We start from the raw sequence: 16,818 nt of genomic DNA, 5'->3' as shown, positions 1-16,818 counted from the left end.
AATAACACAGGTTGTCTAAATGATGTGTAATAACTTGTTGAAAGCCCTTTAGCAACAAGCACTTATGAAAGAGAAGAACATATTGGCAAAAATGGAGAAAAAACCTGTATAAATTTTCTCCTCCATAAATGCAATGAGAAAAGAACAGATGAAAAATTATGAGAATCAACTTTTTCTGAACTGTGGGCATTACCCAAAGGCTTGCTGTAGTCCACAGAGTGTTTATTAAAAGAAACTTGGCTGAAACTTGGTAAGAACAGTGAGTTTTGTGGTGTTTTAACTTGCCCTATTCCTATTCTGCTCACCGAAGCTCTATGGCAGTCTTATAAACCAACAGCCGTAATCACAGTGAAAATCAGCAATTTAGCCTAGTAGCCAACAGAGGGGTCAGAAGAGGACTGAACCTCCTTCAAAGCCTCATTCTCAGATAACTGTCATCACTTGACTTGTCTGGTGGTTCCCTGGAAGACCTCACTCATAAGGCTGTGTTTATTTGATCTGACTTTGAGTTTGCCCAGTGCAAAAAAGCTAAATCCACAGGGGCATTTGTTGAAAACAATTACAGGCAATTTCTTAACTGTGCGGCTGCCTGAGGCAATAGCAGATAATAGCTGGGGCAAACAACAGGCTAACCAAAAGGCTTCAAAGGAAAAGCTGAGGAATGAGATGTCTGTAAGGGGCTTTGAAATGTTCTAAGTATTCCTAGGAACCTACAAGTCTACAATCATGTCCATGGCTGTGCACACACCCAAGAAATTCCTGAGAAGGTCCTAAGCTCTCCTTTTTGTTTGAGTTGAAGCCCTGGGCAAGCAGGAAATGAAGTGTCAAATCCCTGGTGGAGTGTTGAAGGTGAGCCCCAAAATGCACACAGACCCTTCTGGCAAAGACTGATAGATTTACTGGTTTTAGGTATTTAAAGAACTCTCTGCCCAATCATTAGCTGATCATTAATCTAATCAAGTAGATTAGTGGGCATACACAAAAACAGTACAGGTTCTCTAGAATTTGTTTAGGAAAGTAACTAAATAAGCAACAATAAGCAAACAATAAGCAAACAATAAACACCAAAAACAAACTCTAGGGGAAGGGGATAATCTGATTTTGAGAGTCACCATATTATTAAAATATCCAGTTTTCAACAACAACAAAAAAAAGGGAGAAATGCAAAGAAATGAAAAAGTAGAGGTCATACCCAGGAAAAAATTGTAGTCAATTTGAACTGTCCTTGAGGAGCTCAGATGTTGGACTTACTAAACAAATATTTTAAATTGGTTATTTTAAATATGTTCAAGGAACTATAGGAAATTATGTCTAAAGAGCTAAATCAAAGTATGAGAATAATGCCTCACACACATAATTCCAATAAAAAAGATAGAAGTTATTTAAAAAATTAGAGATTCTGGAGTTTGAAAAGTACAATAACAAATAAAATTTCACTGGAGGGGTTCAAAAGCAATTAAGGCAAGTAGAAAAATTAGCAAACTTGAAGATAGACTAACTGAGATTTCTTTAGTCTGAGAAACAGAAAGAATAGAGAATGAAGAAAAATGAATAGCACTTGAGAGACCAATGAGACATTACCAAATGTACCAACTACACATAATGGGTGTCCCAGAAGGACAAGGAAGGGATAGAAAAAAATATTTGAAAAAATAATAGCCAAAAATTTACCAAATTTACCTAAACATTCAAGATGCTCAATGAACACTAAATAGGGTAAAGTCACAGAGATCCTAAACACATCATAATCAAACTTACTTTCTGTCATGTACCTCACTGGAGGTAAATGAGCTCAGTATATATTTGATATAATCATAGGGAATGGTTTTTCTCCCACTGTAATCTTTGGAATAACATCTGACCACATTCTCTGACCCAGATGAATATTCAATCTCCTATACTAATCTTAAAGAAGCAACAGATTCAAAGAGGAAATTAAAAATCCTCTTTGGAAGAAAGAAAAAAGTACCAGCAATTGGTGACTGATTATGGCTTTTATGTGGGAATGCTCTTTTAGGTATTCAAACACAAGGCTTAACTTACCTATGGTGGCTGATTAGAGTTTCTGAAGAGCTATGAGTTAATCATTTTATTTTTGCAGCTCATTCACAAGAAAATACTGTGACATAGTGATATCTCAAGTTAAAGGATCTTAAGTAAAGAAAAAAATTAAATCTCAATAATAAACTTAAATTAGAAATTTGATTGTAGTTCTCTCTCCTCTTCACACATGAGCTTAACTCAAAGAGGTGCTAAGATAATCACACTATTTCTCTTAGGATTAGAAATTAGGGTAAACAAAAAGTTACTGATTTATTTCTCTTCTATAATACTCTGTTGTATTGACTTTCCAAACACTGTAACCATGCTTTTTATATTTATATAAAGTGTCTTCATACTGAAGTATAACAAATCACTTTGGAAACATAATGGAAGAAAAATAATAGAATACATGCTCAAAGACATATCACTATCTTCTTTTTAAGGGCATTGTAACATAAAATTTCAACCTGGAATGGAATAGTGTTTACTCTTGTTTCTCAGATGAAGATGCCAAGAAAGAAAAAGTGGGCATAAAAGGTCTTACTCAAGATTAGGAAAATACAACTATAGCAATTTCAAAAAAACCAAGTATAAATTAATGAATAAAAATATTGGGACTATGCGTATGGTAGAGAAAAGTTATATGGGTGACCTTTAGTGTTCATAATAGATACTCAGAGATGAGGACAATACCCAATTGACTAGACTTCCCCAAACTAACCTGTGATGATAAGACATTCACTGTGGTCCAGAACTTCAGTGAAGAGCCTTGAAACAATCAACTCAGGGTTGATTAAAAAGCGGATTTCTTCTTGCACAAGTCCTGCACTGGTTACACCACCTCCAACAAAGCGGTTTGCAAAATCCACCTATTTGGGAAAAGTGGCATGTTAAATGATGATCAAAAATACCTACCTATGATAAAGAATTGTACTCCCACTAAGCTCCAATCTTCCCTTCCTTTCTGATGAAATATATCTCCAAATTAGTAATCTTCCCAGGGAGAACAGTTTGTGGTTAACTGCACCCTTACCATCTTCTCACTGCAATTAACATCTCTGTATATTTCTTTGGACCCAAAACCTCAGAAGGAACCTGGAAAATGGAACTTTTAGGCAAAAGCCTCAATGTAATTATAAGGACTTTTGTTTATAAACTTTATTTGTACCTCAAGGGCCAAAAACCAAGGGAAGGTTTTATCTGGAAAGGTTTCAAGACCATTTCCCCACCATTCATTGCTCAATTTCCATTTATGTACTTCATATGACTCTATATTTTTATGTAATATGGCAATCAAATACTTGTCATTAAAGAACAGAAAAATTTAGTAATTGACCTTTTTTGGGTAACAGTTTTCTTCTGTGGAAGAATAAAGGGATGGAAATTTCAGCCCCCTAAATTCAACTGCAAACCCCGAACTGCATGAATGTTACCAACTATTGATGGAACAATATGTAAGAAAAGAAGTGGTTTCCAATTTTGCCTTACTCTATTTGAGGAGGCAGATTACACACAAACACACAATTTGCGCACATACAGAGTCATACACACACATACAAAAATGTAGTAAGTAATGTAAGAATTTAAAGTAATATGAGAGGCTTAAATACTGTATAGGAATAGACGCACTCCTGTGTCTCCTTTACTCTCCTACTACTTCTCTCCCACACTCAACACTTGACATCAGATGTGTGAGTTTCCATGCATGAAGCAATTCTGTAACACCAGCTGGGTGTCTTGAGCAATTCGAATCAGTTCTAGTGCTGTCTACCTGGAGTTAGCAACAGATTTTATAGGCCAATATTTCAGTCCCACTTCAGATGCTAATCACAAGTGCCAGGTTGTCACCTGTCTTTCTAGTTAACTAGCTGTAAACTGGGGTTCCCAAGATCCTCCCTTCCTGGGGGTTGATAATTTGCTAGAATAGATCACAGAACTCAAGGTAATACTTACATTTACCAATGTATTAAAAAAGCTATAAAAAAGGATACAGATCAATAGCCAGATGAAGAGATACATAGAGAAAAGTATGTGGGAAGAGTCACAGTTACCATGCCCTCCCTGGGGAAGTCACTCTCCCAGCACCTCCACATGTTCACTAACCCAGGAACTTTCTGAGTCTCATATTCTGGGGATTTTTGTAGATGCTTTATCATGTTGGCATGGTTGATCATTAACTCAGTCTTCAGTACCTCTCTCTTTCCCAGAGGTGGGGGTAGAGCAGAAAGTTCCAAACTTCTAATCATGGCTTAATCTTTCTGGTGACCAGTGTCTAACCTGAAGCTATCTGAAAGTCCATCAAGAGCTGCCTCATTAGAACAAAAGGCATGTCTATCACCCACAAAATTCCAAGGGCTGTAGAATATCTGTTGCAGAAATAAGAGTCAAAGACCAAATAATAGAGCAAAAGATGCTACTAGTACTCTTACCACTTAGAAAATTTTCAGGAGCTCTGTGCCAAGAATGAGGGGCAGAGACCAATATATACATTTTCTCACTTATACCTTCTATTATCTCACATATATTTTCAGACTATTGTCAAACAGAAGATTTCTCAAAACTTCTGTTCTCTAAAGCAATTATTTATATTAAATGATAACCTGAAGCCTATTTTACAAAAGAGTAAAACAAGAATATGAATCTCTGATATGTAAAAATACATGTGAAAAAACAGAAATTAATAGAAAGTACAGTCTTCTCTCACGGCAGAAAAACTTAGAAAATACTGAAAAATATGATTGGTCTGGTTCTTGAAATGAGTTACCACAGAAAATATTTATTTGGGTTTATATTCTAGCATACTAAATCAACACTAAAAAAATCAGAGGAACTCTTCAGCTTACATAGAAAAGTAGTTTTGGTTAAACTAGTTCATTGATTAAAATTAGTTCCCTTACTACATATGAGGTCTTTATGTATTGGGTGATTTACGGCTTCAACTGTTCAATTCAATAAATACTCACTGAATATTGTACTGGGAACCATGGGATACAAATATAAATAAGACAGGTTCCTGGCTTTACAACATTTACAATGTAGATGGGAGTCAGGCAAACAGAATAAGATGATTATTAAAGAAAATATGAGTATGTATCCTATACTTCTCAGATAATACAATTAACTAAAATTGGAGCATGGGGAGGAAGGGCAGGGGATCATTACAAGAGGACATGGCATTCAATCTAGGTATGCTGACATTCACCCTGAGGGAAAGCTATACAAGGACACTGGAAAAACCAACTGCCAAGAGCTGTATGAGGAGAGTGGTGAGCAGATCCTTCATGCCTGTCTGCAGTATAGAGTATGTGAAGGGTTAACAGTTGGTGATGTGATGTTTTGGGATCCAGGAAATTTTAAGTTAATTCTGAAGGTTCTGGGAAATCTTCTAAAAAAAATAGTAACAACTGGACCTGTATTTTAGGAAGATAACTAAGGCTTGAGTTTAAAGAATGAACTGGAAAAGTGTAAAATTAAAAGCAAAGGTTAAAAGGCTGGTTAAGTGACTACTGAATAGTTTATAGACAGCACTACTAGGACCTCCAACAGGGCAGTGGGAAACAAGGTGAAGGGAACAGAGACTCAGCGAAGAAATAAAATGGACAGCACTTGAAAACTGAGAGACTGGCTAAGTAAAATGGTACTGTGAATGCAAATGAGAAACAAAGTTTGAGATCAGCTAAGCTTAATGTACTGGAACAAGGTACATAACTAAAATAAAAGATATGCTCTATTTACCTTATGTACTATTTGGTAATGGTAAGTGAAATACATTTAATGTGCAGGCTACTATTCATTCTTTCAATAGAAGGCCAACTTTTATTACTTGAAAGGTATGCATAGATATAAATATACTAAACTCAGTATGCCTCTGAAAGCAGCGGTCTTTTAGAAAATCAAAGTTTCTACTACTTAAAAAAGTTCTTAATAAGAGTTCTTTCTATTACAGGTGAGAAACCTGTTCCAGTACATGTAAACAAGCATATGATTGATTCTTTATTTATAGTCAGTCATTTTCCAGCTCACTTTACTTTAAAGCTACTTGTTCAGATTACTCAGTTTCTGAATTACAACCTGATGAAAGGAGAGAAATGATAACCCTTCTTAAAGAGGTTTTGTTGTTGGCAATCAGCATAATACACATGGAGCTTTGCAGCGATACAATACAGTATTCCGATCTCCTGGAGACACATGGCATGCTTCGGGAGAGTAATTTAATAGAAGCCTTTATAGTATTCTTTTAATCTACTGAGGTTTCACATTTCATTTATAATATATTCTAGGGAAGTGGGGGGAATCTCAGCCTTGAATGTTGTTAAGTAATTCTTCATTGAATTGTATTGTAATGAAAGGTCAGCATTCCTGTGGTGCTAACTAGCAGCAGCTTTGTTATTTCATGTATATTGACTCCCTCAATTAATCCAAGAGTTTAATATAGAAAAGAACATTATCAAGATGGAAATGTGGGGGAAAAGTGATACTCATTTGAAACACATTTTAACCATACTTCAACATTATTGTTTTAAAATAGAAGAAAAGGTACCAATCAAATACAAATTCAAAAAAAATTTTAAGTTCAGTACAAATATTAATTCACTTATCCTATGTATTTTTGTTTATAATTGCAAATAACCATAAGCAAAAGGTGATTTAAAACAAAAAATGCCTTGCTTCTTTGAAGACTTCAATTACAAATATGTTTAAATAAAAGATCATCCTAAAATGAAGTTTCATGAGACAATTAGAGCTTAAGTATAAAATAACTAGCCAAACACACAACAGTCTAGTCATTTTACAATAAGCATTGTTATTCAAACAAATCAGCCCATTCTCAGGCAACTGCTTTATTTAACTTCTGACCCAAAATAAGTATCAAGAAAGGATGAAAGTAGAAAACTCAGCTATCCTGGTATAAATGAAATGATGTACAAGCTTCTTTCAAAGAAAACTGAGATTACAATGCTCTTCTAAATGAGATAAGAACACAAATCACTAACATTTTGCCTCTCATTACTGATTTTTAAAAAAAGATCACTATAAAGCAAAAGGAAATTATATATTCAGGTTACATATTAGAACAATGTAAAGCTAGACACGCAGGATGTTTAATTTGTTAACTCCTTTTTCCAAAAAAAATATATACTTATAGTAAAGACAGTAACAGATTGATAGCAAAGACTGAGACATGAACAAAATTATTTGTTCTAAAACAGGGAAAGACCGCCAGCATAGTTGGCTCACAAGCCTAAAATTTACAGATGGGAGAGAGGACTTTCTTACCTATCAGTTTTTGATGTCTGCCTCCTAGACCTAAACAAGGCTGGTGGCAGAAAAGCATTTCAAGCTGGTCATCACTAGGGCAGAGCAAGAGCCTTTAAAGAACAAAACTGCCTCGTGACAGCTTGTCAAGACCATACCCTAGGAACTTCTTCCCCTGTCAATCTACAATTAGTGTCTGAACCAAGAGGCCTGATGTTATCCAGATCTTAGGATTTTCTGTCAAAGGCTTTTTAAAGAGGCACATGTAAGTAAGAGAGAGTATACATTGGCAAATAATATTACCAAGGCTGTCAAGATGATCTGTTTGGTATTTTCCTCCATTCTGCTATCATGCTTCCTTGCATTAAATCAGTTTAGAAGATAAATAAACCGTTTTTCAAATTTCCTTTGCTGTCAAAAGCTTGACAGGAGAAAGCCCCAAAAACGTGCACACTGCTGTGATTCACCTACCTGTAGCATGCCTTGACCATTTCTTTCTATGGTACCTTCGTAAGTGACATGCAATCGAGTCAGGGGTTTTTCACATCTACGATTTAAAAAGATATTCCTGTATTTATTTTGTAATGACAAGTATTTCATGGCAGAAAAATCTGAAAATATACATAACCATAAAAGAAAAACTGGAACCACTCCAAATCTCAAAAGACAGAAAGATGCCTACTGTTAACATTCTTGGTATACATTCTCCCAAACTTCCTCTTATTCAAATATATAAATATACATATTTAAATTTAAATGGGATAACATACTGTTTGAAATGTGTTTTTCCCCTATCAGTTTTTCCTCTTTAAATGTTGAAAAACTTCTCAAAATATAAAAAATTAAGATCTATGAAATATTATTATTATGCTAGAGTTGGTAACCTAAGACAACATACAGAAAAAACTGGCAATAAATCATGTGTGACTCTCAGATGAGCAGTATCTTCACTAGTTTGATAACCATGAGTCTTATGGTGGAGGGTGGAGGGAGGTGCGGTGTCCTTATGAGAACATGCCACAGAAATTGTGACCTACAGTATTTCTTTTTGAATCATTGTTAATATTTAAATATAAAAAGCAATGACTTTTTAGACGTATACACAGATCTAATAGCCAAAATGTACAGAGGAAACGAGCTCCTGCTCTGTCGTCCACAGTCTTCATCCTGTGGTTGAAGCTGCTGCCTGCCTGCCCTCCTTTCCAACATACAGAGTTCACAGTGGCTGCTTTATGCTGTGATGCATTTTGTATTTCATATTGTGTGCATGTCCCTCCCCAACATCTCCATTCTTAAAAACAAAACAGTCATTAATGGTCAGGGGTACATCTTTCCTAATGGCATCAGTTCCTACCCCACAGTGGGATAGTGAGGGGATCTTGCGGTCAAGGGTAATTTAGTGAAATGGGTGGGAAGGCCAGGGCTGGAAAAACTGCATCGCTGTACTCTGGTTATAGTGAGGAGAGAAGAAACAAATCAGGATGGTGTGGAGGACACATGTGCAAGTTGGGAATTTCCATGGGACAAGACTGATCTTAGATCAATGTGCAAAGTTAAAAGAAAAAAAATCCAAATAATCAGCAGTTCAAACACTATCAAATCTTCAAACTTCTCCGACCAAGATGGATCAAGTATAGAAGTAACTATTATCTTTCCAGGAAGTGAAGGTAGAGCCTCTGGCATTCCTGCTAACAACTCTGTGTTGGGACCTAGAAGCATCTGCCGTTGCTGCAGTTGCTGCTGTTGCCCCATTTGCAACTTCTCAGTCTCAAAGACAATAGAACCAACCAGGATCGTGAAGGAAGTAGTCCCAATCCATAAGGCTGCCCTGGAAAACCTGTACATTTTCTGAGTCACAAAGAGGGAGAGGACCTTCTCGGGAAACATTTCCATCAGACCCCATGGTCTCTCCGACAGGGTTTCATCTAGCTCCTCGTCGTCTTCCTCTTCCAGCTCCTCCTCAGTCTTCTCAGCATCGCCTTTCAGAAGCAATTCGTCCAGGGACAGGGGCGCACCAGGGCCAGCGGCGGGGGCGGCCATGGCTGAAGGGAGACTCCGGAAGCGGAAGAGCTACAGTATTTTTATATTAACTAAATTGATGGATGAACCTAGTACCTTCTTCCCTGAAACATAAAACCCTCAAGTGCAAGGTGCCCTCCCTATATCTGGAGGAAGAGAACATCCATATCTCTGAAGACAAAGGGTTGCCAAGAAGACTCCTCATCCTGTTAAGGCCTTGAAAAGTTTCCCCTAGTTTACTACAATTACTTCATACTCCTCATCTTGTTACATTCCTCCACAGTTGCCCATTCTTCACCAAGCCTATCATAAGAGTATACGGGTCTAACAGGTCTGTTTCTTTGATCCTTGTTTCCTTATGAAGGCTCCCGTGTGAAACTTACATGAAATAAATTGCATGCATTTCTCCTGTTAATCTGTCTTTGCCAATTTAATTTTCAGATCCCACCAAGGGCCCCAAGAGGATCAAGATAAACCATTCTCCTCCTTTATAGTGTTTACCTGGCTTGTATTATCTTAAAAAAACCAATTCCATTTTATTAATAGCATTTGATGATGCCATTTTTCTCTAGTAAACTTCTTCCCCTGGTTACTTACTGAATAAAAAATAAATTATAATGGAATGTAACAGATGAGATCCAAACCCCTTAATTATATAAGGGTGGCATTAATTGGGGGTTGGAAGAGAATCCATTTTTTAAAGAAACAAGTTAGCTGGGGATGCACTATTTATTTACTGGGATTTGCTTTCTTCCTTGTTTAAGGAGTCCAAATATATTTCTGATAAAGCACCAGTCTAACAGACTGATAGCCTTAAATGCAGAAGGTAATTTGGTACAGGTTCTAATCCTCACAACAACCCTATTATTACCTCCTTTAACAGAAGGGAAAACAAAAGCACAAAAAAGCATTTAAGTAACTTGTCTAAGGCTAACAAAGGAAGCAACAAAAATTGTGAACCCAGGTAGCCTAAGTCAACGGTCCAAGCTCTTAACCAGTACGCTATTCTTTTTGAAATATTATTTTCTTAATCCCTTGTAGAAAGCACTACCATAAGTTTGATTTTCTAAACTTCCTTTTTTGGGGGGTTCTGCTTTTCTAGCCATTTTATTCCAAGGGAAACCACCTGTGAGGATACTACTGAACAGATAAGGAAGCATGATCCATAAATGTCTGGTTAGGACTTCAAAATAGAAATCTCATCTCATCAACTATTCTGCATGGCTGAGGTTGTCAATTTATAGCACAATTCTCAACAGACTTATGAAACTGCTAGAAACTTTTTTTTTTAAGCATCCTCCAACTTCCTGACAGGGCTCCCCTTTCGGCTTCTGTAAATCCTTCAGACCACTACCTTCAAGAATCAAAGACATAGACTATTCTGGTTCTTTGTGATGAACTAAGTCTGGCTAAGGTATTTACTGATAATCACAGCATTCAGAGGAACATGCCAGAAATTCAGAAATGAGAAAAGGTTCTACTTTGGGAACCTTACTTTTGGGAACACCAACAATCCTCCTATCTCCTTCATACCCCCTCTTTAAGTGAATGCAAGTTTCTGGGTCTGTGGAGTCTGGGGGATTGATTTTAATTATATTCTCCAACTCTTGTAAGAAGCAACTAAAACAAAAAAGAGGTCAATGAACTTTTTAAAAGTTAGAAAAGTTATCAAGTGTACTTATGCCCACCAAAGTAAAGGACTATCTTGATCTTACTTGAGGCAAAGTTATTTCATGACACAGCAGCCTCACCAATCTCTGCAGTTTGACCTTACTCCTTCTTTCCCAGATGATAATGAACAAATGGGTGTCCTTTCACATTCATGTCAAATGAATGTCAGATGCAGAGTAGAGATACTGAGCTGATTTAAAAACAAACCCTCTGAATGACCTATAAAATTTACACCAAAGTGACATGAACAAAATGAGGTAGAGCAGGGACGTGGGACAAGCATCATGATTAAGTGCTCCTCCCTATGATGAAAAATGCTGAGATATAAACAGTATAGTAAGAACAGGAGGGATTCCATCTTAAGGCTAAGATTCTATTTTAAAAACCAGGGAGTTAGGAGGTAAGATTCCTAACATATTTTATGGTAATCAGCCAACAGCAGACCCTATCTGAAGGCAGGGCAAGCAGTCCTAAATGTTATGTCCCCATGCTTGAGGGTACCTACTATCTTGGAGAACAGGATCAATAAATTCCTTGTGTTAAGTTTATCTTACAGAATATCTAGAGGACTGATCACAGATGGTGACATGATGTCTCTCACCAGAGACAGTCATCATGAGACCACATGCCAACCTTATACCCTCAGGCCCTTTGCCCCATTCTTGAAATCCTTAGAAGACATGAATCTGAAGCTCTAAGCACACCTCCTTTCAGAGGCTGCCCTCATTCCCCTTTGTTCGAGTGTGTACCTTGCCTTAAATAAAGCCTTCTTACTGTGTTTATAAAGCTTAACTTGCTGCGTTTTGTTCTCTGTACTCTTCCAGTGGTAAATGTCTTTGTTACTTCATTATTTCATTCAATTCTCTAGACTTAAGCACAAGTCTTCAATCTCTGTTTTACTCAGACAAGCAGGGAAGGGCTACTGAGATCTCCAATTTGGGCTTGAAGTTCCTGTTGCCTGGGTGACAGCACTGCATCTGTACAATCATGCTCTTTAGTAGCCTGCCCAAAAATCTCCTTTCTCTACCTCTGGGAAGTTCTCAGAACATACCTCATTCCATCCAGTGCTCTGCAGCTCCCATAAATCCTGGGGTGGTAGGGGCTTAGTCCGCAAATCATGCAGATTCAAGCAGACACTGGATGCCAGGAGACCCTGGCTTCAGGAGTTAGAAAGGGATCTGCCCTATGCCGAGCAGGAGGTCAATGAACTTTCTTTTGCTCCCTCTGTTCTTCCTCACTCTCTACTGCCTGCCAGCTGCTGCCATTCACTACTACTCTTGCTTTAATGAATTCCTTCTTAAACACAACTTGATGGAACTGTTCATGAATTCTTTCTCACTCAGGCAAGAACCCTCCCTGATCAAGGCTGAGGTTTCACCTAGTGCGCAGGGAGTGACCTCCCCAGATGCAGCTGCCCAATAACAAAAACATCAATATTCCTATTAGAGATTAATAGAAGAGCTAAGAAAACAATCCTCTGTACTCTGGTCCCAGCAGATAACACAGCAGATTGTTACTTTTACTACGAGGCACCATATTTTAAGAGGGACCAATGGCTTGAGCAGAGATAAAGAGTTTAGAATTCATATAATATGTGGAAAAGAAGAAATGAGTAAGTGTAGTATGTACCTTTGGACACTATCAGAAGTAGGGCTGGGTCAACAAAGTATTAAGATACATGGAGGGTCAAATGTCAAGAAAAATTACATTTACTTATTGTAGCTCCAGAAGGAAGAACCAAGAATGGGAGAGGGAGGGAGAATTATTTGGAAGATGGACTTTTTTAGTGAATGGAGGTATGAGGTAATAACACAAGCAGCTGACACTGGGATAGACTGAGGTGAACAGTGAATTGCCCATCACTGAAGATGTCTGTCATCTATCAGAGGAAATAAAGAGTCGACTGATAATTTTAGTAGGCAGCTGGACCACATGACTTCCTGGGGTCCTTTTTCTGTCAAATATCATGACTCCAAAATGCTGTACATGTTCTCTTCCATTCTGGCTCAAATTTGTTTTTGTTTTTCTTCAGGTTGCTTAATCGTCTATTTACTTACCTCTACTAATAATCATCTAAGCCATACAGCCAGCCTGCCAAAGAAGCTTTTTTTCTTTCACCCCACAAATAAACACCTTTGATAGATGAAAACACCATGGGAAAGACACCTAGGCAGATGTGCCTTCTTGAATTAACTCCTTTAAGAGTGAGTCCCTTTTGTCACTAATTCCAAACAAAAACTTACAAACTATAATAAAAACTACTAGAAAGTGAAAATAAAAGAGAGGCATTGGCTAATATGAATACACACCCAAAATTTGCATTGTCTGATCACATCATGTACATTGAGAAAGTTGATCTATTCTTTAAGTAACGAGAATTTGTTTTAGATTAACATGTTTAAATATTTCAGGGCAATAAGGAATTTACAAATCTAAGTGAACGCAGATTTGTTATTATTTTTCTCAGTATTTGCAGATAAATAATAATAATAATTAAAAAATCCAGTATGTCAACAACTTCCACAAAACTTGCCAATAGTAGGCATGTGCAGCACTTCAAAATTCTGAACACTCAAACTCTAATTACTATTTATATTTTAGTTTAATAAAAAAAAAAAAACTTCCTCCAATCTTTTGCTCCAGAAAGAAAAGCCATAAAATACAAACCCTAACCAAAAAATGAGAGTAAGAAGGAAAATAAAACATTGGTGTTTTGTTTAACATTAGTGTTTTCACACACAAAATTCCTTAATTCTAAATGGGACTTTGTTTCAGAAGACAAAACTAAGACAAAAGGGAAATCAAAGGGTTGCAACTTGGAATCAAAAGGCATGACTTTCTAAACAATGACAGCTATCAACAGATCCTTTGTAAGAAGAAACTCCCCAGCACTTGGGCAATTGAGAGGCTGGACTCGAGAGGCTGGGCAACCATCTTTCCAGGGCAGTAAAATAGAATTATCTCGTGGTAAAAAGAGTTCTACTAATTCTAAGATTCCAGGATTATTTTTATTATTATTACCTTTCCCACTCTGGAAAATCTTCAAGACTCTGTCTTGTAAATGTCACCAACCCAGTAGGTTCTAGAAAAGCAAAAAAAGAAAAACACACTCAAAATAAGTTTCGATTTTGAAAAGATTATACATATTCAGTAAAAGAATGGGTCTAACAATGGCTTTAAAACTATTAAGGAAACACCTAGACCAGTGATAGAATACAACAGAAGATTAATTTAAAATAATATTATCCTTACAATAGGGACGCTTTCTATAAAATAGGAAGCCTTTACTGAAACACAAAACTATACAAGTAACAGCACAACAATAGAATCTGAATGCTGGTACTTCTTGGCGAAGTTTTCAAAACTGAATACACTTGAAAGAAAACTATTGGAAAAAAAAAGGGTACATAATGGGTATACATTATACAATAAAGGCAAACTATTAATTTTAATCTATATGCTCCTTAAAGAAAACCCTTAACTCAATTGGCTTAAAAATGGTGGCATGAGAAATGAGACAGCAATCTCTTCTGAAAACAACATGTAATATGAAAACACAGCAAATACAACTGATCCAGAAAGAGCAACAGGAAAGAAGGCTGCAGAAGACTGCATACACCTGAGAAACAGAGCAGACATCATGGAAAAGTGTAAAGTACCAAAGCTGTGATCTGGTGGAAGACAAGCCCTTCCCCAACCCCAGCTCAAAAGCAGGAAGAAGAGAAACAGAAAAGGGAGGGGGTGGAGACCTAGGACTGCTGAACACCCATCCCTTGAGATCTGCTCTGAGAGCATGAACCTACATTATATGGTGCTCTGGACATTAGTGGGATTGGGAAGCTAAAACAGGCAGAATACTTGGAGAGACTAAAATTTCAGCCACTTGTGGAGAACAGGTACCCTGTACCGGCTGCTCTGAGAAAAAAAAAAGGTGGGCACTCTGAGAAAGTTCCTAACAGCTAGAGGGTTGCTAAAGGGGCAAGGTTTGCACAGAGCTTGCTGCTCAGGAGAAAGGACAGGTGCATAAAATTGTCCTGGCGCACTCACCCCAGCAGGTTGGGAATTTTCAGGAGCTTCAGGCACTCCATCCCTCGGGCTGGCAATGCAGCTACAAGGCCCTCAACTGCAATATACAGCCTGCCACTTCTTCATCCAAGCTGACACCAGCTCGCAAACTGGCTACCACTGCTACTGCACCAGGCCAATCAGAGGGTGGCCTGGCCTATGGAAGCTACAAGTGTATAATGCAGTGGCTCCTCCCTGTGTGCTTGGCCCACTGCCTCTGGCAGTGAAGGCAGGCACTGTAGCTGGGAAGCAGGAAAGAGCTCTTTCCTCCCAGCAGACACCAGCACCACTCACCTGCAATTCCACCATCACTCCAGGGGCTGAGCAGCTCCAGAAAATAGAGTTTCTGGGCACTAAGGGGGTGCCACCTACAAAAATGAAACGTCTAAGGAACCTGGTTCAAACCAAAGTTCCACAAACACCAGAAAGAGGGCCAAATGAAACTGAACTCATCAATTTCTCTGCAAGAAATTTCAAAATAAAAATCATAAACATGCTCATGGAGCTGGAGAAAAGAATTCAAGACCTCAGGGACGAATTCAAGAATGAGATATTGAAAAATACAGCATCTGAAATGAAACATACAATGGAGAGATTTAAAAGCAGATTAGAAGAAGTAAAGGAGACAGAATATGAAATAGAAATTAGAGAAGAGTAATACAAAGAAGCTGAGGCACAGAGAGAAAAAAGGATCTTTAGGAATGAAAGAATATTCAGAGAACTGTATGACTGATCCAAACAGAAAAATATTCGCATTATAGGAATACCAGAAGAAGATGAGAAAGAAAAAGGGATAGAAACTGTCTTTGAGGAGGTAATTGCTGAAAACTTCCCCAGTCTGGGAAAGGAGATAGTCTCTCAGGCCATAGAGGTACACAGATCTCCCAACACAAGGGACCCAAGGAAGACAACACCAATACATATAATAATTAAAATGGCAAAGATCAAGGATAAGAACAGACTATTAAAAGCAGCCAGAGAGAGAAATAAGATCACATACAAAGGAAAGCCCATCAGGCTATCATCAGATTTCTCAGCAGAAACCTTACAGGCCAGAAGCAAGTGGCATGATATATTTAATGCAATGAAGCAGAACGGCCTCAAACTAAGAATTCTTTATCGGGGAAGATTAACATTTAAATTTGAAGGAGGGATTAAGCAATTTCAAGATAAGCAAAAGCTGAGAGAATTTACCTCCCACAAACCTTCTATACAGTGTATTTTGGAGGGACAGCTATAGACGGAAGTATTTCTAAGGTTTAATAGCTGTCACCAGAGGTAATAAAACCACAGTAAAGAAAGTAGAACAGCTAATTACCATGCAAATGCAAAATTAAATCAACTATCCCCTAGGTCAGTAAAGGAATAAACAAAGAATACAGAATATGATACCCAATACATAAATAATGGGTGAGAAAGAAAAAGGAGGAAAAAATAAAAAAAGAACCTTTAGACTGTTATTGAAATAGCATACTGAGTTAAGTTAGACAATTTGATACTAATAAGATACCCTTGAACCTTTGGTAAACACAAATCTACAGCCTGCAAAGGCAATAAATCCATATCAATCGATAATCACTCTAAGTGTAAATGGTCTGAATGCATCAATCAAAACACATAGAGTCACTAAATGGATTAAAAAAACAAGACCCAAGGGGTAGAACCAAGATGGCAGCATGAGTAGGACAGTGGGAATCTCCTCACAAAAACATATATATTTTTGAAAATACAACAAATACAACTATCCCTAAAAGAGAGACCAGA

At 37.4% G+C, this 16,818-nt stretch overlaps 2 protein-coding genes across 4 annotated transcripts in view; both read right to left on the bottom strand.

The window, feature by feature from the left end:
* The window catches only part of PARG (poly(ADP-ribose) glycohydrolase), a 205,415-nt gene that overhangs the window by 59,294 nt on the left and 129,303 nt on the right, over positions 1-16,818 (bottom strand). For all 3 annotated transcript variants that reach the window (XM_036999477.2, XM_036999476.2, XM_073241213.1), the window contains 3 exons: positions 14,011-14,071; positions 7,771-7,846; positions 2,765-2,912 (listed from right to left, as the gene is read on the bottom strand). In XM_036999477.2, coding sequence (XP_036855372.1) covers positions 2,765-2,912; positions 7,771-7,846; positions 14,011-14,071 — 285 coding nt within the window. The remainder of the gene's footprint in view (positions 1-2,764; positions 2,913-7,770; positions 7,847-14,010; positions 14,072-16,818) is intronic.
* Positions 7,858-13,998, bottom strand: LOC108406560 (mitochondrial import receptor subunit TOM22 homolog). Its single transcript, XM_073241214.1, has one exon. It carries the CDS (start codon positions 9,337-9,339, stop codon positions 8,776-8,778), a length of 564 nt encoding a protein of 187 aa, XP_073097315.1. The 5' UTR covers positions 9,340-13,998; the 3' UTR covers positions 7,858-8,775.

This window comes from Manis javanica, chromosome 7, assembly GCF_040802235.1.
Source record: "Manis javanica isolate MJ-LG chromosome 7, MJ_LKY, whole genome shotgun sequence".
Classification (NCBI taxonomy): Eukaryota; Metazoa; Chordata; class Mammalia; order Pholidota; family Manidae; genus Manis; species Manis javanica.
Note: the sequence above shows the minus strand (reverse complement) of the source record. Positions and strands in the feature narration are given on the sequence as shown.